At 41.6% G+C, this 21,554-nt stretch overlaps 1 protein-coding gene across 15 annotated transcripts in view; it reads right to left on the reverse strand.

Annotated features, from left to right (window-relative positions):
* Window positions 1-203: 203 nt before the first annotated feature.
* GUCY1A1 (guanylate cyclase 1 soluble subunit alpha 1) overlaps window positions 204-21,554 on the reverse strand; it is a 62,713-nt gene continuing 41,362 nt past the window's right edge. For all 15 annotated transcript variants that reach the window (XM_070047360.1, XM_051819918.2, XM_070047362.1 and 12 more), the window contains 5 exons: window positions 20,392-21,101; window positions 17,144-17,629; window positions 13,550-13,693; window positions 7,974-8,128; window positions 204-1,666 (listed from right to left, as the gene is read on the reverse strand). In XM_070047360.1, coding sequence (XP_069903461.1) covers window positions 1,465-1,666; window positions 7,974-8,128; window positions 13,550-13,693; window positions 17,144-17,629; window positions 20,392-21,101 — 1,697 coding nt within the window. In that variant the 3' untranslated portion in view covers window positions 204-1,464. The remainder of the gene's footprint in view (window positions 1,667-7,973; window positions 8,129-13,549; window positions 13,694-17,143; window positions 17,630-20,391; window positions 21,102-21,554) is intronic.

The raw sequence follows: 21,554 nt of genomic DNA on the forward strand, positions 1-21,554 counted from the left end.
TAAAACCATGATGTTCATCTTGCTTTTGCTTTGAAGGTAAGGTCTTTTTAAAAGGATATCCTCTTCCCAAATCAAACTCTGTAGTTTTTTGTTGTTGTTGTTGTTGTTATTTTTGAGTTCACTAGAGAACTGAAGCCGACATCTGTCAAAAGTTCAAGTTCTAGAAAAATGTTTATAAAATTCCATAATAAATCACTGCATCATTTTCTGCAACACTACTCATGGTCTTTTAATAAATATCACCAAGATACTTTAACTAGAATAAAAAAATCACATCACAGATACATACTTATTGAGACTAAATTGGTCCTTCTTACATATACACACACTAAAAATACTCAGCATGAATACTTCAGAAAAATTGTCTAGCAACAAAAGGAAGGAAAGAAAGGGGGGAGAGGAGAGAAAGGAAATGAGGGAGGGAGGGAAACAAGGAGGAAGAAAACAGTCTTATTTTCCACTCTAAACTTGGCATTTTCTGTGGCTCAGCATGGCAGTGGAAGATGTATACTAAAGTAGGCCCCAATTATTCCAAGTGTGTGTGCACATGTTTGTGCACAAATATTTGACGACTGTAGACTCCCTGGATGCATACTGTACCCTCATGCTGTCTCTTACTAAGGTAAATTAGAATGATATTATTGCATTTTATTATAGGTTATATGTCTTTTTTATCCTGAATATTTTGCTATTATGATAATTGAATTAGTTGGAACTACATTAATAATATGAAATAAAATAACCTTTACCATGTATGTATAGGATAAAAAATAATATATGTCAAACAAAAGGTCAATTTATTATATGACAAATTGTGTTATGCAGAATATTTTTAACTTTAAGAGTTAAATATAAAATTTTATACATTTACAGAATTATTTTATATTTATATTGTGTCTAACCCCTAACTGCTTATTTCCTTAAAAAAAAGTGCAAAAGAGAAAAAGTAAGTCAGTCTATTTTGTTATATATGTTAACAGTTAAATGAGAAAATGTAATAAAATGCAAAATTGAAAAGTTGAAAGAACCTATGGTATCAATGACTAATTTCTATTGAAAAAGCTTTTTTAAGCAACACTATCACAAATACACTGTAATAGCCATGGCAATCCACCAGGACACAAGACTGCGGGTGACTTCATCACTTTGTGTACAGTCAACTACAATTATCTGGTCTATGTACAATGTGCTGATTTCTGAGTACAGGTAGTGAATGCTATAAAACCAAAAGATTCCTCCAAAAGTCAATTTTTGAGGTTTCTTTAAAAAGAAATAAACAGAAGAGTTGAAGGACGGAAGTTATGCTTTTCATCAAGTTAAACTGTAGAAAGATCAGATTGTGACTTAGCTCCTGGAATTCTAATACTGCTTTTTAGCCTCCTGTAATCCTAAAGTGCATTCCAAGGTGCTACACATCCTTCACGGAATCACACCTCAAAGACAAATACACAAGAGTACAGTGCACTAATCTATGCCTGATGCTTTGCCTAAGAAGTTGGCATTGCCATCCTCAATATCTTTCTTTTGGAAACAGAGTTGTGAATTTGATCCTTGCTGATAGGCATCCAGAAAATGACAGATTCCAGGAATGTCACTGGGGAAGTTGGGTGGAAGCTCCTCTCTTGATCGAGGAGTAAACACAAAGCCAGGGCAGTCTTTGAGCAATCTGCAAAGATTAAAATAAAGATATTAAAATTTCATGCCGACATCAATGCTTGCATAACTCAGTCAATATTACTGAGAATATTCATAAATCAGCTGATTAAGGTATGATTATCAGAGATTCTGATGACATCAACAAACACCTGCACAGAAGAACAATGATGAATTACTTCAAAATAATTGGAAAATCTGGGGCTATAGCGCGTTAAGCCACCACCTACAATGCCCTCATTCCATATGAGCATCGATTCAAATCCTGGCTGCTCCAGCTCCCTACTAACACACCAAGCAGAAGATGGTCCAAGTGCTTGGGCCCCCGCCATCCACATCACATAGTCAGATGGAGTTCCAGGCTCTTGGATTCAGCCTGGCCAAGACCCGGCCATTGAAGCCATTTGGGGAGTGAACCAGTGGCTGGAGGATCTCTCTTTCTTTCTCTCTTTCTCCCTCGCTCCCTCCCTGTAACTCTTTCAAATAAATAAATAAATCTTTTAAAAAATAACAGGAAAAGTGCACCCATTAAAGTACTTAACCTATATTGACAAAATAAATAATTATGAAACATTTTTGTAAAGATATATAATAGTATAATTCAAAATAATGCAAAAATTCATAACAAGTTTAATATGAAAAATACATAATTATGTTATTAAATAAAGCTTCTAGGTCAAAAAAGGTAAAAAACTACTTATTCATTACTTTTCTAAATAATAACTAGAAAGTAATCACAAACAAGAAGTTGTTAAAGAAAAAAAATGGTGAAAATTATGCAGGCAGGCATAGCACAGGGAGTTAAGCTGCCATTTGTGACTCCCACATCCCATACTGGAGTGCTGCTTGGATCATAAACTAAACCTCTTTTTTTTTTTTTTTTTTTTGACAGGCAGAGTGGACAGTGAGAAAGAGAGACAGAGAGAAAGGTCTTCCTTTGCCGTTGGTTCACCCTCCAATGGCCGCCGGTGCATCACGCTGATCCGATGGCAGGAGTCAGGTACTTATCCTGGTCTCCCATGGGGTGCAGGGCCCAAGGACTTGGGCCATCCTCCACTGCACTCCTGGGCCACAGCAGAGAGCTGGCCTGAAAGAGGGGCAACCAGGACAGAATCCGGCGCCCCGACCGGGACTAGAACCCGGTGTGCCAGCGCCGCAAGGTGGAGGATTAGCCTAGTGAGCCGCGGCGCCAGCCTAAACCTCTTTCAATCCAGGTTCCTGATAATGCATCCTGGGAGGCAGCAGACAGATGTTGGCTCAAGTACTTGGGCCTGTGCTGCCCATGAGGAAGACCTGGATGGAAATCCCGACTCAGAGCTTTGGCTTGGTCCAGCCCTCTGTATTGCAGGCATTTGGAGACTGAATCAGAAGATGGAAGGTTCTCTCTCTCTCTCTCTCTGTACATGTGTGTGTGTGTCTCACCTTCTGTTGCTCTGCCTTGCAAGTAAATATATAAAGAAACAGATCCTTGTTAAAAGGAAAATAATATCATCTGAATTTGTTGAGTGCCTTGTTATCACACATCAGGCAAACACTGTTTGGGACTCTAAGGTATGTCTTCTGACTACAAATCCTATGCTTTTATTTTATTTTATCCATTTGAAAGGTAGGAAGGGGAGAGAGAGAAAGAGAGAGAGAGACAGAGAGAGAGATCATCCATCTTGCCCCAACACTGGAGCTGGACGAGGCTGAAGCTAGGAACCTAGAACTCAGTCTGGGTTTCCCACATAAGTGGCAGGGCCCCAAGAACTTGAGCCATCACTTGCTGCCTCCCAGGGCATGCACTGGCAGGAAACTGGAATTGGAAGTGGAGCCAAGACTTGAACCAGGCACTGAGACACAGGATGCAGGCATCCACAAGCTCTGTTCTTAACCACTGCCACAAATGCCCACCCCTCAATCCTACACTTTTTACAGGGTATCATGGAGCTGGAAGTGTCTACTAAATCATCTTTCTTTAAAATCAGAATTTATAAGAAAAGCAGCATGGAGGCATAAAAGTATGTGTGCAGATGAAAACTGGATGACAGTGACACAGTCAGATGTCCCCACTTAGCAGCTGCTTCTCTGCTTCCTCCTGACTAGCAACTGTTTCTTCGAGATTATCACATCACACTCTTATTCTTTTTATATCTCGTAAGTCCCATTATTCACTTTGTTTTTGCCCCTGCAAAAGACCCAGAGTCTCGAGTCTATTTACCCACCCACACTGGGCCTCATCCAGTTACACCTGCACTTTTAGCCTTAGTGAGCCCTGGTTGCCATCTAAGCCTCTATTCATAAACCACTGACCCGACACTTCAGAAAGATCTAGTGCAGTCGCTGTAAGCTGTCCTGACTTCAACAGGAGCAAAGAGAAATGCAGAATATGCCACCTAAAATAAAAGCAACACTCTAAATGATGTTTAAAAGGGATGTATAATCCTCATAACAGTGCTACACTGTGAATCACTGATTAGAATTGGAAGTGGAAGTTTGAAGATGAGGATTTTTTTGTTATGTATTCGATGCTCTAAATTTACATGTATTTCAAGTATATCAAGGAAACTATATTTGATATTTAACAGATTATTTTATTATCTGGAATATGTCATTCCAGAATTCATTGTATTAACAGCAATTCTCTCCACAGAAATAATCACCTTTTATATATTATACTTTCTAGTAATGTCCACTACTTGTCCTGAACTTTGAAAAAAATTAAAATTACATACTTATTATTAATTAAATTTCACAAAGAATGAATGTTTGAATGAAATTTTAATTATCTATTCCCTTTAAATTTTCATATCACATGAAAAAGATGAAGCACCTCTGTAAGAAAGGATTTTCAATTGCTGTAAAAGTTATTTCACATTAAGTATTTATATATTGCCAAAAAAAGCATGTAAACCATTGCTTGCCTTTAAATATGGCATAAATGTTTCCAACTGAGAATAAATGAAAATCATCACTCAAAACAATAAAAACTGGGAAACGGCACATTTGTCTATAAAATGTAAATGGGAAGAGCAGTAAGGATGTTACTGGTTAGGCTACTGGTTGTTGTTGGGAGAGATAATGGTGACTTGCCGGGGCTGTAGCACTGTGGGAGCTAAGAAAGCTGTGATCCTTGTGATTTGTGGAAGTACGTGATGGGCCGAGGGGAGAAGAGAATGCTTAGTGTATGGCTACGGTCCCAATAACCAGGTAGATGGTGGTGCCCCTTTAAGCAGAGTAAGTATAAAGCTCAGATACGTGGGAAGTATGTGGGTAATCAGCTTAATCTGATCAAATTAATTTTAATATGTTGAACAGCCATTCAAAAGGAAAAATGGAGCAGATGTCTATAGCTCCATGGAGATTTATGAAATGGGCTGGAGATGTAAAAAAAATGAGTCATTAAAATTTAGATGCAGAATAGTGATGGGGATTCTACAATATTGCAAAGTGTGGTAGGAAGGACTGAGCAGGTGTAGCCAATGGATGATGAGCAAACAGGGGAGCATGGGCTCCCAAAAATAAAGAAGAAAAATGTTGATGGAGGGATTACTCGGCCTGTTTGATTGCAACAGAGACGCTGAGGGAGACAAGGAGAGAGAACTGACCATGATGGTAACCAGGTACATCAATGACCCTGAAAGGGACCGCTGCAGCACAGGGGACAACCACTGACTTGAGTGAGTTGAAGAGTCAGTAAGGGGTAAAGAGAAACAGAAATGATAAAGATGGACAACTTCGAATGTCCAGTGAGATGCACTTAGAACCAAAGACTTACAATTTTTTTTTTCCAAGGGAGACATAGTGGTAGGATATGTTTGTATTCTGTTGGGAATAATCATTTCATCAAAGGGAAACTGATCATAAAATGAAAGCAGTTATTTTCAGCATAAATGTTCTTGAGAAAGTCTCAGGAAATGGCATGTGGAACAAAACTGTTTAGATGGAGCAGGCAGCTGGTTCTGTGTAACAGAAAGGCTGAAGACACAGACTGGGTAGATGTGCCAGTGGAATCCACAGCATGAAGATGGAGTGGGTCTCATCTGACTGCCCTATTCTTGCTGTAAATTATGAGGCAAAGTTATCAACTAAGAGCCTGGGCTGGAATGTGAAGGTTATTAGAGCTTTAAAGAGAGTTACCTGGGAGTGTAAGGCTTGTTCGGTCAAGCAGGGGTGGGGAACATTTTCCTTGCCAAGAGCCATGTGATATTTATAACATCATTCATGGGCTACCCACAATCATCAGCTTAAAAATAGGCTGCTATAGATTCATCGGAGTTTGAGTCCCACCTGCGGTTACCTTGGCAGGACCATACTAAATGACTTCATGAGACTTATATGATCTACAGGCTGGAGGTTCCCCACCCTTCAGAGGTTAAGATGCCAGTTCCACATTGGCCCCTGACTCCAGTTTCCTGCGAAGGCAGACTCTGGGATGCAGCAGGTGACAGCACAAGCGACTGGGTCGCTGTCACCCACATGGAAGACATGGATTGACTTGGAAGGCTCCTGCCTTCTGGTCTGGTTCAACCCCAGCCATTGCAGGTGTTTGGGAATTAATGAGGGGATGGCAGCTCTGTCTGTCTCTCTTTGAAATTAAAGAGTTACCTCTGCAGACAGGAAATATGATTTGTTTTAACCTGACAAAATGTATACAGCAGAAATATTTTTACCTACCAGAGAGGGGTCTAGTTTGTATTAAAGATGATTAAGTGATACCAAAATGGCAGAGTGTGTTGATTCAAGTTGCCCACTGCATGTTGTCATGGAGACAAGTCAAACCCGGGTTTTTTTGGATGCTGGATGACCCACTGCTCCTCTTTTACCGTGTTAAGGAACATTTGATGCCAGTCTGTAAGAATCTGCAACCCTTGGGAAATCACAATGACCTGCTAGTTTTCTCTGCTAAATTCTTATCTGTTGTTATACAACAGGGAATTCAACTGGCCCTTGCCACTGATTGCAGGGAGGGAGTTTCAAAATCTTTGGAATTTCCTGAGTTACAGGAATGTCTTTGTTTTCCAGGAGTCCCTAGCATCACACCTGAGTTCCTGCTGAAGAGATGACTCAGAAGCAGGGCAGGGCACCAGAAAAATCAACCCTGTGATTAGAAAGCTGGGGCCTTGAGCCAGCCTGACCCCTGGGGTGGGGAGTGGGAGATTGAGTTCAGCACAAGACTGAAGGGTCCATCAATAATACCTGCAAAATGCAACCGATATGCCAGCACACCACAGCTCAAAGTTCAGCTCAGCACAGCTTCCTGATTGGTGAACTACCTGATGTGTGTGAAGGTGATGCATCCAATGTCATGGCCAGAGGCACGGAAGTTCTCTAGGACTCCCTGCCTCCTGTCTCGACTTCTCCCTATCTTTCTCTTTATTTGGCTCTGACCTGCATGCTCTATAATAAAACTGTAATGGTAGGCACAACACTTATAATACCATGAATACCATGGGTTATTCTAGGTAATCATCTAACTTGAGGGGACCACAGAAACTTCTGAATATCTGCACCGAGCTAGTCAGAATTGTTAGTGGCCTAAGCATCCCCGGAGTGTGGTTGAATAAAGGCAGGGTTATTTTTTTATGGTTGCCCTGTATGTCATGGTTATGATTGTGTTGACCCTGGGTAGCTAGTGCCAGAACTAGGGCATCAATTGATGACACAGCAGCTACCCACATACCGTGAGCATTACATATGCGTTTAAAGAAGACCGATGGAAGAATAAGTGATGTCTGTTAAGACTTACCACTCGGCTACTAATAGCTATGAAGCTAATGAAGGGACTTTTAAAAACATAAAATGAAGAAAAGAAGATTAGTTTGCTTTCTTGTGTGGGTGTACTCACATTTTAAAGTATGAACCACAGTTAACTAGTGGTCTCAGGGGTAGTGAAACACTCACTTTTTTTTTTTTTAATGGCTTAGTTGAAGTATAAGATACTGACCATGATGTGTTAGTGATTTTGGGGTGGGGGGATGACTCAGCCATGTTTTGTGTTGACCTAACAAAACTGTTAAGTGATTGTTGATTACACTTTAAAGTGAATTTGTCTTCTATTTTATGAGGAACACAGTGCAAGTCACTAAATATTGTCTAATAGTGACATCTGCCTAAGACTTGTAACAACTAAAGTTAATTGAGCTTAAAGGAATTGTTACCATTAATGTCTGTGTTTAAAGACCAAAAAAAAAAAGAAAAGTTATTGCTTTTCCCTTTCCTTTATGATTATCTAAACCCAAGATAATGCAGAATTCATCAAATCAATGAGGAAAATCGATTGTGTATCAATTGTTTATCAATAAAAACAACACATTTCAGGTGCTTCACGTCATTTGTACCTGTAAGTTGTTGGACTGACATTGATTTTCCGTGGCACACTGCAGGACTCAAATTTGTTAGCCAGAGTGACATTGTTTCCAAAAAGACAGTAACGGGGCATCTTCACGCCGACGACTCCGGCGAAGACAGATCCAGAGTGCAGGCCGATGCGCATCTGAAGGGAAACGCAGCACAAGTCCCCAGTCACTGTCAGTGCTGACCAAATGCTCTGCTAAGCTATTTCCCCAGCAACCCTCAGCACACCACTCCCTTCCTCAAAACTCCAGCCAACTTCCCTCCGCTTCTCAGGTGCAACTGACGGCCAGGGCACAGTCGGCAGCCACCCTCCTCACCATGCACAGACCCCGATTCCACCTGTCTCCGATACCTGAAGCAGTCTGCATACACACCTCTCACAGTCACCACAGCAATGTAAAGAATCCACGGGCTGTTTATGCAAACCTGCCCTGCCCATCCTAATGAACCAGGCATAATTTCTGGACTCCGGGAGCTGGTATCCAAAACGCCAACAGCAAAGGGCCAAATTTATGTAGTTCAAAGGATAGAAAATGGTTTTAAAAGACATTTTGCCTTAAAATAACTTTGAGCCAAACATTATCCCACTCCTCAAATGACTAACAATTGGGGAAAGAAAATTGTGATATTTAAGTGGAAAATGATGGAGGAGGCAGAAAGCTGGACCTGCTAAGGCCTCAATCACTGTGGCTGTTCACATCCTATAATCTAGAGCCACGCAGAACCACAGCTGTGCCAACTGCAGATGTACGAGGCGGTTTGGGATGTGCTGGGTGAGGGTTCAGGAATTCCAAATGTGATCAATGACCTGGAGAGTCATGAAACAGAATGTTTTAAAGTTGATCCTTGGGGCCGGCACTGTGGCATAGTGGGTAAAGCCACCTCCCATAGTGCCGGCATCCCATAGGGTGCTGGTTCCAGTCCTGGCTGCCCCAATTCTGATCCAGCTCTCTGCTATGGCCTGGGAAAGCAGTGGAAGATGGCATGAGAGACCTGGAATAAGCTCCTGGCTCCTGGCTTTGGATCGGCGCAGCTCTGGCTGTTGCAGCCATCTGGGGAGTGAATCAGCAGATGAAGACCTCTCTCTCTCTCTGTCTCTCCTTCTCTCTGTGTAACTCTGACTTTCAAATAAATAAGTCTTAAAAAAAAAGGAACAAAATTGATCTTCAAGGGCTCATTACTTTAAAAAAACCAATCTGAACGCAAAATGTTGATTACTAGAATCTTGGATGGGTGAGAGAGCTAAAAAGAATTTGTATTAAAAAAAAAGGGAAGCTGGGTGTGGTTCATTAATTGTGAGAAAGATATGAACATGACATATTGATAGGGGAACTGGACTATGGGATATGTGCATTACTGCCTCATGACTTCTGTTTTGTAAATTTCACACTATCCTGAACTAAAGTGCTTAAAAAAAGAAGTAATTTCTCCATGATTTGAGAGTACTCATCTATTCTTAAATTACGGATACAACAAAGCAAGTTAAAGTGGGTATATTTTAAATGGCACTCAGCCACCATGTTCACTGCTTTCAAGATCTGTGTTCAGTTGATCACTGGAACACTTTTTATTAGATATATGCATTTTAATATGGCCACATCCTCGGTAACACAGATGTAATTAGAAGTCAGGAGACTCCAACTCTGCTTAGTTTCAGGGAGCTGACAAAAACTTTCCCAGAATTATTTGCTCTTAAGATGTCATGCCATGAATTCTGCAGAATTTTCAAACAAAAAGCACTACATTATGAATTAGGAGATTTGCATTATAAAACAAGCTTCACTAGAAAATGATGATATGACTTTCTGTGTCTATTTTCCTCTTATTATTTATTTCTTCATGTATAAAATACAGGGATGGCCTATTTTAAAGTTATAGTTTTACTTTAAGAAACAAAACTTAGAGGGCTGCTATATTTGGTTATTTCTTATTTTTTTAACTTTTATTTAATAAATATGAATTTCCAAAGTACAACTTTTGGATTATAGTGGCTTTTCCCCCCATAACCTCCCTCCCACCCACAACCATCCTATCTCCCACTCTCTCTCCCATCCCATTCACATCAAGATTCATTTTCAATTATCTATATATACAGAAGATCAATTTAGTATATACTAAGTAAAGATTTCAACAGTTTGCATCCACACAGAAACACAAAATATAAAGTACTGTTTGAGTACACCATTCATTGACTTAGTACAATACATTAAGGACAAGAGATCCTACATGGGGAGTAAGTGCACAGTGACTCCTGTTGTTGATTTAACAATTGACACTCTTATTAATGACATCAGTAATCACCCGAGGCTCTTGTCATGAGCTGCCAAGGCTATGGAAGCCTCTTGAGTTCGCCACCTCCGATCTTATTTAGACAAGACCATAGTCAAAGTGGAAGTTCTTTTTTCCCTTCAGAGAAAGGTACCTCCTTCTTTGATGGCCTGTTCTTTCTGCTGGGATCTCACTCACAGAGATCTTTCATTTAGGTTTTTTTTTTTTTTTTTTTTTTTTTTTTTTTTTTGCCACAGTGTCTTGGCTTTCCATACCTGAAATACTCTCATGGGCTTTTTAGCCAGACCCGAATGCCTTAAGGGCTGATTCTGAGGTCAGAATGTTGTTTAGGACATCTGCCATTCTATGAGTCTACTGTGTATCCTGCTTCCCATGTTGGATTGTTTTTGGTTATTTCTTTTTTAGAAGAATATAGTTTTACTAATCCAACAATTGCATATTTTGAAAAGATGAGAAAAATCTTCTGCATGACTTTAGCCCATTTAGTTTAAGAAGAAAATGTTCCAAAGCTTAAGGTGCACAGGACGACCTGAATGTACCTCTTTTCACTGGAAGCAGGCTGCTCCATGAAATAATGAGAAGCAAAGAGAATTCTGCCTCCTAAGAAAAGTCTGAACAGGAACTTCCTTGGAGAGCCCTCTACTTGGAGATCTCTTTTGTCATAGCCCATTTCTCATGATGGGCTTCTGAGAGTAGGCAAGGGAGGGTGTCAGAAGTCCTTGCACTCACTCAGCACCTGCTGACACTCACTGCTACGTTCAGCTCTCTGGTCTTGAGCAAGATTAGTCGACCTGCCGTGTTCTAAGCCTTGGCAGATGGAAGTCAGTAGGAACAAGCGAATGGATGCATGAGCTGTGTATGTGCCGAATGGAGAAGAGCACCATTTGTAAAGGGGGACAAAAGGGAGCCATTTTCTATCCTTTCACTTCAACTCCGTTGCATGAGGTAGCAGGGTAAGAAATGCAGCCAGACCCTAACCCATGAGACACATAACTGCTCTGTTCTAGGAGTGAGCTGTAGATGGCTCTTTATCATGTTGCTAAAAGGAGGAAGTGACACACTGGTTAAGTCGCAATATGCTTCCTTTTGATACGCACGAATGACTCCTTGTCCACCCACAATACTCTCCACTCTGTCGACGTGAGGTTCTGCAGGTAGCTCCAAAGGCCCCAGATACTTTCCAGAACCATCAGCATCCTCAAAAAGGTTTGTTCCGTGTCTCACTTCACAAGTCATTAAAGCTAACCTATTATTACCTAGATAAGTACCTTTGAAGTTAGTTATAAATAATTCTTCCAGCTGCAAAAATCTAAAAATGCATTTCCACAAATAAAAAAAATCATGCTACTAATCCTCCTGCCCCAAACATAGATATCTTATTTACCAAAACCATTTATGTGGAAATCACTGGTCTTTCTGTTCATTATCTGAGTATTTTTCGTTCTCTGATGGGTTCCATTCCCTCACAAAAAAAAAAAAAAAAAAACACAATTATCAAAATCTAGTCTGGAAAAGTTACATGTAGTGCTTTCAAAACACAGTTGCAAATTATTTCACACCCCGCCTATGGTGACACCCGTATCTAAGCCTCTCTCCTCTGGGCAGATTTGATTGCTCTGATCAACAGCATCAAAGCGTCACCGTGTACCTTCCAAAGCTAGGACCTAAAAGGCCACATGGCTTCCACCCATCTTGTTCACTGGGATAAAAGCCCCCATGAATGTGATGATGTGGAGACTGCCACATGCAGCGCCACAGGCAGCATCCGGGTAACAGTAGAGCCTGCCCATGCAGCCATCCTCAGGGAAGAAATGGGCATTGCGGGGAGGCAGCTGTCTCTGAAAGAATTACTCAGCTCCCGGTGATGCAATCCCACCATTCCAGCTCCCCTCAGGTATTTGAGTACCCGCAGCTGAAATCCCAGAGAGTGTGAGGCAAAAAACATAGTATCCCTGTATGCCTGGACCAAATTATTGATGCAGAGAAATCAATGAATAATAAAAACTCTGTAGTTTTACACCAGTGAATTGAATAAAGTATTAGAAACAGTTATGAAGACTTAGATGGCTTCTGTTAGAGACAGCCAAGGTTAAGCCTCTAAATACTTTGTTTTTAAATATTTTCCTGGGACCAGAATTAAGGTTCCCCGGGTTAAGACTCTGCCTGCAATGCTGGCATCCCACATGAGTGCCAGTTTGAGCCCAGGCTGCTCCATTTCTGATCCAGCTCCCTGTTAATGTGCCTGGGAAAGCAGTGGAAAGAAGTGCTTGTACCCCTGTGACTCACATGGGAGATCTGGATGCAGTTCCTGGCTCCTGGCTTTGGCCTGGCCCAGCCCCAGCCATTGCAGACACTTAGGGAATGAATCAGCAGATGGAAGATTCTCTCTCTCTCTCCCTCCCTCCCTCCCTCCCTCTCTGTAACTCTGCCTTTCAAACCAATAAGTTAATATTAAAAACTTATTTTCTTTCTTCTTTCTACATTTCATACATGCCAGATAGGATTCAACAAGACTTTAAAAGCTCATTTCTGAAGATCACCAGTTGAGGACTGTTCTACAAGTTAAGGGACAGAATCACTGCAAGTAGCACAAAGAAGGGTAATTCACTCATGCTCTGCTTTTTATTTTTTGGTAATCAATATCTGGCATGTTAATTTCATTATCTCATATGTGGCAAGATATTCTTAGATCTGACTCATGTAGAAATTCTGATATGTTACGTGCCTTGGAAAGTACTGGTGCGTTAGCAGTTAATATTCATTCTAGAGTAACATCCTCTCCTGCGGAGGATGACAAACTAAAAACTGTATTTCCCAAACTCGAGGTGCATTTAGGCTTGCTGAGTCAGATACATTTGCGTGACTGTGGAAGCCTTTGGGTTTTCTACGGCATGTTAAGCAGAGTCCATTTTCCATCTCGTGATGGTCATGATGCAGGATTTCCACCTTGCCAATTCTAATTATAGTAGGTGAAATTTTGTTCTGCAATGAGCCATGGAGGCAGCAGCTTTCTGAACATAAGAATTCCCTGACCATGGCTGTGGTGGTACAGTTCTGGAGTCAGTTTGTGGATCATGGAAATGGTTTCTTCAGTCTTTTCAATGATTCTGAAAGCCAGCTAATGCCCCAGAGTAACTTTTTTCCTGTTGAAACAAGTTAGAGAAGATCTCACTCTGCAACTAAACCCCAGTGAACACACCACTCTTGCGATAACTATGCAGTAAGCACTTACTCTCCCGATGTCTCTTGGAGAGACTGTCCCCAGCCTTACCTTGATGGGTTCTCCATGAGGAGACATGACTTCATCAGAGAGCTCCATCATCTTCAAGGCCATCAGCGCTATCTGCACAGCATGGGTATCACTCTCTCTGTGTAAACCCCCAGCTACACAATAGGCGTCGCCAATGGTCTCCACCTACACGGGATATATTATCTGTATTATAAGTGAAAATTCGGGAAGAATCACAGCAGAACTCAAGAATCATGTAGCAGAAATGTCAGTGCTTAGGCTCTAGGGAGAAAAAGCCCAAATCAGATCCTCTTGGAAACGCCTTTCCTTTTCCCTCTCAGAAAATTCACTAGAATTAGAGCTCTTACATCGGGACACTCCACACAGAGTCTGGGCCATCCTGCGAACACCGTGTTAGCGGCTTCCACTCTCAGACTTGCTGCTGATTCATTATCTAACTACATTTTTTAAATGTCACTGTATAAAAAGCTTTTGTAGAAATGTATTTTCTAGAAACTCATTGTGTAGAAATTTATTTGTATGTTAAAATAAATTGCTTAAAAATATTGAGATCATTTACTCATTTTATATTCACCTAATCCCAAAATGGTGCTTTACATGAAGTCACTATTCAGTAAGTGTCACAGGAATGTAGTAAAAATGTGTCATGTAAAACTAAGGCATTAATAGTCATAAGTAAAAGAAATACAACTTTCCTAAAGGACTTCTCTTGTTCTCATAGCAATTATCGTCTAGATGGATATGTATCAGAGTATAGACCCTAAGATGTCAAACCAGGAGGTAAAAACAATAGTGCTGGAAGTCTACTGGAAAGCAAACTACTATATAAATTACCAGTATTGCTATAATTATCAACATTATTGTTGATACAGGAAATTTTTATCTTTCCAAGACATGAGCCACAGAAAGCTACTAATTGTTTAACAATTAACACCTCTTTGGGTGGAAGCAACATGTCTCCTGTCCTACAGAAATCTGACACTGTCATTTCTACCCTCATCCTTTGTCCTCTCATGCCCACCCGTTCTCTTCTGGAGACTGGACCTCCTCCTTTGCAGCCATTGCCTAACTATGCTTGCAACTGCTGAGCCATAAGTATTTGCCAAAACAACAGATAAAGAAAACAGAAATACACAGAAGCATGACCAAAACATTGGAGGACAGAAAGAAAATGCAATGAAAGGAAGCCCGGGCACACTTAGGTCCTGGGATAAATAGCAATGACTATTCCTGGAAGCCGTCTCTCCCCGGTCAGCCTCTGATTAGACCTTTCACATATGTGAAATGTAGCCCATGGTTCAGGTCCTTCGCTAGGTAGTTCAGCCATATCCAGATATTTTCATACAAAATCAGAAGTGGAGCGAAGGTGGAAATGAGGATTGGGAGAAGGTGATTCAAGACCAGCTCCTCTTGGATTAATCCGAGAACTCTGTGGCTGCTGCCCTTATAGGAAGCATCACAGTTTCCAAACAGTTGATAGTGTAGGTGGAAACTCCACCGTGCACCCTTGAGAGGAATTACCAAAAGGAAGAGTGCGCCACTTCTGCTAACGATTTCTGCAATTTGCCGAAGGGGAAGAAAGAAAAGACTTCCTTTTCACAATTCTGAAAGAGGGGATATTCTTGAGGTAGAAAAACATCTACAAATAAATACAGTAAATTCCATAAGAGGCCATCAAACTTAATCTAACCGAAGCCAATTATTTTTATCTGTAATTATACATGGATCTCTTATTTTCCCAAGAGAATCCTGGCTCTGTCTGGAATTTCCTGTTAGAATTTTTTTAAAGGAAGGGTTTACTTCTAGCATCTAGAATGAAAGAAGGCAAGGGTTTATGTATTCCCATAAATAATACTTGTTTCCTCCTTAATATTTTATTTATTTCATGTTGAGTTAAGCTCTGGAATGCCAGATTGTTCTGTGGCAAATCAAGCAGATGATTCAAACCATACAAATGAGAAACATACTTTATTTTTAATGCCAATATTGAAAACAAAGCAAAATAATTTGAATCTGCCCAAAATGATTTTTTAATTCTAAAGAAGCAGGCTGAATCTGAAATGTCTTCATTCTCTTAGTAATAATAGTTACATGTCAGGGACAGTCACTCCCTAGAAGGGGGCCTGTCATTGGCTGCAGGCACTTAATAAATCCCGGATGCCTGCACAGTAGCACATGTTATCTACCACAACCTTCATAACACTCCTGTGCACAAGATTAGGGGACTCAGGGTTGGCATTGTAGCGTGATGGGTAAAGCGGACACTTGCAGTGCCGACATCACATATGGGCGCTGGTTCCAGTCTCGGCCGCTCCACTTCCGATCCAGCTCTCTGCTATGGCCTGGGAAAGCAGTAGAAGATGGTCCACGTCCTTGGGCCCCTGCACCCACGTGGGAGACCTGGAAGAAGCTCCCAGCTCTTGGCTTCCGATCGGTGCAGCTCTGGCAATTACAGCCATTTGGGGAGTGAACCAGTGGAGGGGAGCACCTCTCTCTCTATCTCTCTCTCTCCCCCTTTGCCTCTCTGTAACCCTGCCTTTCAAATAAATAAATAAATCTTTAAAAAAAAATTAGGGGACTCACTGTGTATTATTCATGTATATAAACTCTGTGGCTATTATTTTCTTGTTTTAAAAATGAGAAAGGCTATTTCATTTGTTCCGTTCATGAAGAAAGTAAGATAGAGGGCACAATTTGAAGATTAAGCTTATTTAAATGCCTCTACCCTTGGGCAAGGTGCAAAGATGTGATTTTGATTTCTGTTAACTGGACATGGAAAGTATCATATTAATTCTGCATTGAATTACTCCATTTAAGGATAATTTTTATAATCTTCATGTTTATTTTTAGAGATACAAAGGATAAAGTCTCCCTGTGCAAGTCATGCTTAATCAGTCAACACAGTGAAGTGGCATGGCATGGCAGGTCCACTAACTGTCCTCTCTTATCTCTTCACAGACTCTCCACCCCAGCCTCTGTTCTGCTCTTCCTTCCATTCTGGGCTCATTCTTTGAGAGGACAATGTGGCAGCCCTTTCCTGGAACAATTATCTCTGTTCCTGAGCAGAGTCAGAGCTATTTCTAGCTGGAGAACACCCACGTAATTAATACACAATGCCTGCTCCCAGGATGTGGCTTGCATGACCCTGCAGCAAAGGCTTTTCACTTGCATTATCTTTTTTTTTTTTTTTTTTTTTTTTTTTTTTTTTGACAGGCAGAGTTAGACAGTGAGAGAGAGAGACAGAGAGAAAGGTCTTCCTTCTGTTGGTTCACTCCCCTAATGGCTGCCACGGCCTGCGCTGTTCCGATCCGAAGCCAGGAGCCAGGTGCTTCCTCCTGGTCTCCCATGTGGGTGCTGGGCCCAAGCACTTGGGTCATCCTCCACTGCCTTCCTGGGCCACAGCAGAGAGCTGGACTGGAAAAGGAGCAACCGGGACAGAATCCTGCGCCCCAACCAGGACTAGAACCCGGGGTGCCAGCGCCGCAGGCGGAGGATTAGCCTAGTGAGCCCCAGTGCCGGCCCTTTCACTTGCATTATAATTCAGGTTCTAGGCTGGGTGCTTTTCCCCTAGTGATTTTCGCCTGTGAAGCCGTCACTATCCTGCTCTACGCCTACCTTGTAGACATCCAGCTCCCCGCACTGCTGGTCGAAGCGAGTGTAGAGTGCGTTGAGCATGGTGATGACTTGCAGCGGCGAGCACTGGGAGCAGATGGCAGTGAACCCAACAATATCTGAGAACAGCATGGTGACGTTGCTGAACTTCTTGGCCTGCACAACTTGCCCTTGCCAGAGCTGCTGAGCAACCTCGCAGGGAAAGATAGAGCACAGGAGATCGACCGTCTTCTTCTTTTCCTCCTCCAGAGCTTGGTGGGCTTGCTCCAGGGTGGCCTTCAGCTTCCCCAGCCTCTTCTTTAGGCCATCCTGAGCTCGGGCTTGCTCCCCGATCAAGACCACATCCCTCAGCGCGTTGTGAATTGGGATGTCTGACAGGTAGAGCCCTCGTCCTGTGAAGTCTTCCAGTCTGTCCACACAGGGTGACCCCAAGAACAAGATGGCACTGGATTCAACAATGTAGATCATTTGGCCTTTGAGGTCCATAATCTGTGAAGCAAAGGTGAACCAATTGTTGTGGTTTATTCAAGTTTCCAACACCTTTCTGAGACAAAAGGAGAGGACGTTGATAACAGCGATCATCCCTTTGCATCTACGCTCTATTTTTTTATTCAAAGATGCTAAAGAAGAACACATTCTAGATCCAGTTTGCTCTAAGTTCTAAAACGCGAGCAGACATCTAAAGACCATCTTGGAGTATACTCTATGTAGACCTCATGATCCACAGTGAACAATGCAAAAAATTCTTACTTCAGGCAACTAAGTGGCCATGCCTATGCCTTTGCTACTGTAGTCTTTGGATATTCTCTTCTGCTCAATCTGGAGTTATATTTTGTGTATAATTTGGTATTTATGAAGTATAGTCTTCCTTCCTCTTTTTTTTTTTTTTTTGACAGGCAGAGTGGACAGTGAGAGAGAGAGACAGAGAGAAAGGTCTTCCTTTTGCCGTTGGTTCACCCTCCAATGGCCGCCGCGGCCGGCGCGCTGCGGCCGGCGCACCACGCTGATCCGATGGCAGGAACCAGGAGCCAGGTGCTTTTCCTGGTCTCCCATGGGGTGCAGGGCCCAAGCACCTGGGCTATCCTCCACTGCACTCCCGGGCCACAGCAGAGGGCTGGCCTGGAAGAGGGGCAACCGGGACAGAATCCGGCGCCCCGACCGGGACTAGAACCCGGTGTGCCGGCGCCGCTAGGCGGAGGATTAGCCTAGTGAGCCGCGGCGCCGGCCCGTCTTCCTTCCTCTTCCCTCTCCCTCCCTCCCTTTCTCCCTTCTTTGTTTCCTTCCTCCTTTTTTTCTTTCTTTGTTTTTTTTTTTTTTCTGATGTCCTGTTTTAGAAGGCTTCTCTTCTCTTCTCCCATGAGCTACTTATTGCATTTGGCAGGTATGGGGGTTAACGAGCCTCCAAAGGTATGATATTTGTTCTAACACTGCTTTTTTCTGTCGGGAGTAGCCCCCACCCCCAAGCTATTGATTTGGAAGTAATTTTTCCAGACTGCAGAGGAGGTAACTGGATCTCATAGAAGCAGCTACCTTCCTGTTTCAACTTTGCACCTAACTCTGCCTTCCACAATACAAACAAAAGAATAAACCAGCAGAAAGAATTGTATCCAGGAGCTCTTGGGGAAAGTGGGGCTAAAGTAATCATCCTGGACCACAACAAGATTTATCTGTATGTGTATGGGCAAACACAGCCATGGATGTTCATTGTAGCAGCAAGTCAACAGCTATCAAATGTCTGGGAATAGGGAACTGGTTAAATCAAGTAGGGCACAACTATACAACGGAATATCACCATTCCCCAAAAAAGTGAAATAAATCTCTATCAAATGATGTGAAAGGATGCCCGAAATATATTATTTAGAGATAAAAGAAGCTGTGAGGGGTCAGCGTTGTGGCATGGCAGGTTAAACTGCTGTTTATAATGCTGGCATCCCATATCAGAACACAGGTATGCATCCCGACTGCTCTACTTCTAGTCCAGCTTCCTGCTAATATGCCTAAGGCAGTGGAAGATGGCCCAAGTATCTGGGCCCCTGTCACCCGTGTGGGAGACCCGGGTGGAGTCCTTGCTCCTGGCTTCTGCCTTGCCCAGCCCCAGTTATTGTAAATCAGTGGGCAGAAGGTCACCGTATCTCTCTCTTCTCTCTCTCCCTCTCTCAGATAATCTGCCTTTCAAATAAACAATTAAAAGCAAATCTTCAAAATAAGATTGCAACAGGTTATAAAAAAAGAAGCTGTGAATAGTATTATTTTGTTTTAAACAAAGACATATATAATATTTTTGACTTTTTGCTACAATGACATCTTTAAGTAGTATCCATTTTTTTAAAAAATAGAGATAATATTATTTTTACAATACAATAATGAAGTTGTTTTCCTCTGGGGTAACAAACAGTACTTCTGCTAGGGTGACACGCGTCTGAAGCCTCTCAGCTTTGCTTGCACTACCAACTAGGAGTTAACCAACTTTCCTTCCTGAGACTAAATAATCACTAAAGTTCACTGAGATGAAAACACAAGTCTTCCTCCACATTCTGTAAGAATTAATCATACAAATTACATAATTTCTAAGCCCATGAATACTGACTAAAAACCCATTTAGCTGCCTCCTATAAGAAGCCAGTAGCTTTTGTTTGCTCATTATGAAACAATGCTATTATTATTCAAATTAAGCCAGCTAAAAAATAAAAAAAATTAAGCCAGCTATCTGATATTTGAGAATGCATTTTACATAAACATTTATCTCATTTAATTACAAAATACATCAATGGGTTTTAGAAGGTGAAATATTTTCAAGAAATACTTATATCAAAATGAATCACAGAAGTAAGCAAACGAATGCAGAACAGATTTTGTTTTAGATTCTGCCAGCCTTAAAATTAGTTTTTAAAAAGTCAGACTGCATTCGGCAAACACTTGTGAAGTGACAGATCAAGTTAGCAAACAATTGAATGTGAAAGGAACTTTTTAAAGCTTCTTTCAGCTTTCAAGTTGGTCTGGAGTGATTTCAAAGCACAAATGTTTTTATCGAAGCTTTTGAAGTGATGCTTCAAAAAGTTCATGGAAAATGGAATTAGAAGTTGCTTATGTTGGTGCAAAAAGTTCTGAAATCTATGCACAGTTGTTTTCAGAGTACACATTTTCCATGAACTCTGTGAAGACTTCTCTTCCATTTTTTTCACTTTCTGGTTTCTAATCCTCACATAGGTGGGAGTTTACTTCATACTCAGATGGTATCCTGTTTTCCTTACCCTTGAGGACTTCTTTACCGAATTGTCCCATCGCCTCACTCGTACAACGAATTGCATATTCAACATAGTCATGATCCCGCTGAATGACTGGTTGATTTTTGGAGAGAGAACTTCGAAATATTCTTCAAAACGAGGCTTTCCTTGAAAGTCTCTCCTGCTCATCAGCCTTCTGATGCCGTTGCCAAACTGTAGAATGGTCATATCTTTGTCAAACATGAAATGGAACGGAAACGTCTTGCAGAAGAGCGACGCAGGGATGACCAGCGAGGACTGGGGCTTGCCTGGGGACAGGGATGGCCTGGCACTTTTCACATGGACGGAGTATAGCAAGTAGGGCTGATTGACAAACTCGGTGCAATCATTTCGGAAGCAGGGAGGCAGTAAGGACACCTCCACTTCGCTTTCGTACAATATGTGAGCAGCTGCCTTGATGATGCCAGGCAGAATCAGGGACGTGGTTCTCTTTGGGAAGAAATAATAAACGTTCAGGAAGTCTGGGTCCTTATCCAGGCACAGGATGGAGGCGTCCTCCAGCCTTCCCCTCTTCTCCGCTTCTTGGCAGTGGCTGCTCTGCTTCAGCAGGGTACTGAAGCTGTTGAGAAAATCTTTCAGGGTGCCGCCAACCACGCCGAGGATGTGTTCGTCTTCCTCGTAGCATATCTTGAAATGCTCTTCACCGACGGATTCTTTGATGACCTCCACCGGCACTCCTGAAAGCACACACACATTTTGCTAAGCATATAAAGCATTTTGATATGATATCCAACATGAAACTTGAGAGCACTATACTGTTAGTCTTACTTTCTGCATTGTTTCAGCTGTTGATTTAGTTTCCTTTATATCTGATAAGAGTCCCAAATGAAACACCTGCATTCAAGCTATTTACATAGTTAGCTTATAAAATTCTGCTAAATATGAGTGAAAGTCCCAAATCGGCAATTTTTTAAAATGACCTTACACTTGACTATAACAGAACTATTATTCCAAGTTTAAGTCGATTTTAGAAAAAGTTCTGCTATATTTCTGTTAACAACAGAAAACAGTCCAACTTCACAAATAGCCAGACTCTCTACCTCACAAGGCCTCCAGTAACATCAGCACCGTATCTGGGAATTAATTCAAAATCATTGATTGCTAGAGAGATTTTCAATTTTTTTTTCTGA

The sequence above is a fragment of the Oryctolagus cuniculus genome, chromosome 8 (genome assembly GCF_964237555.1).
Source record: "Oryctolagus cuniculus chromosome 8, mOryCun1.1, whole genome shotgun sequence".
In the NCBI taxonomy this organism is placed as follows: domain Eukaryota; kingdom Metazoa; phylum Chordata; class Mammalia; order Lagomorpha; family Leporidae; genus Oryctolagus; species Oryctolagus cuniculus.